This window comes from Otolemur garnettii, unplaced genomic scaffold (genome assembly GCF_000181295.1).
Source record: "Otolemur garnettii isolate 467f Iridium unplaced genomic scaffold, OtoGar3 scaffold00026, whole genome shotgun sequence".
In the NCBI taxonomy this organism is placed as follows: domain Eukaryota; kingdom Metazoa; phylum Chordata; class Mammalia; order Primates; family Galagidae; genus Otolemur; species Otolemur garnettii.
In genome coordinates, this window is record NW_003852421.1 from 4,550,814 (window position 1) to 4,551,464 (window position 651).

The following is a 651-nucleotide window of genomic DNA, read 5'->3' on the forward strand; positions in this document are numbered from 1 at the left end:
CGACCAACACCAACACCCTGCCCTGACCCAGCTCCTCTGCGCCCTCGCCGCCCTCGGAGCCACAGCTCTTCCTCCCGCTCCTGCCCCGGGCCAGTCGCCTCCCCGCGCTCACAGCGGTCGGGACGCCCCTGTAGAGAGCCGCATCTTAGAGACACTTGTGCATTCCTCCCTCCCCCATTTCCTGGTCGTCCACCTTTCCTCGCGCCCGCCCGCTTTCTCCCAGCCGGCCGGCCTCGCTTATGCCTCGGCGCTGAGCCGCTCTCCTGAGTGCCCGCCGACATGAGTTGCAACGGAGGCTCCCACCCGCGGATCAACACACTGGGCCGCATGACCCGCGCCGAGTCCGGCCCCGACCTGCGCTACGAAATGACCTGCGGCGGCGTTGGCGGCGGCGGGGGCGGTGGCGGCGGCGGGGGCACCACCAGCAGGATGTACTACTCGCGGCGCTGCACGGTGGACCAGAACTCGGACGGCTACTGGTGGGTACCCGCCCGGAGAGCGCGGAGCTCCGGGGCCCAGGGGGCGCGTCTACCACCTTCTAGACGAATCCTAGCCCGCAGGGACCGGGAGGGCCTCCTTAGGCCGAGGAGGGAACCAGGGGCCCGGAAGGAGAGGCTTTTTGTCCCAGATCTCGAGAACATTTCCTGGCAG

General features: G+C 69.3%; 1 protein-coding gene across 2 annotated transcripts in view; it reads left to right on the top strand.

Annotated features, from left to right (window-relative positions):
* The first annotated feature begins 256 nt into the window (after nucleotides 1-256).
* The window catches only part of DSP (desmoplakin), a 47,254-nt gene continuing 46,859 nt past the window's right edge, over nucleotides 257-651 (top strand). The window contains exon 1 of one of the 2 annotated variants that reach the window (XM_012804232.2): nucleotides 257-479. In XM_012804232.2, coding sequence (XP_012659686.1) covers nucleotides 280-479 — 200 coding nt within the window. In that variant the 5' untranslated portion in view covers nucleotides 257-279. The remainder of the gene's footprint in view (nucleotides 480-651) is intronic. The other variant, XM_003788290.3, reaches the window with a different exon arrangement.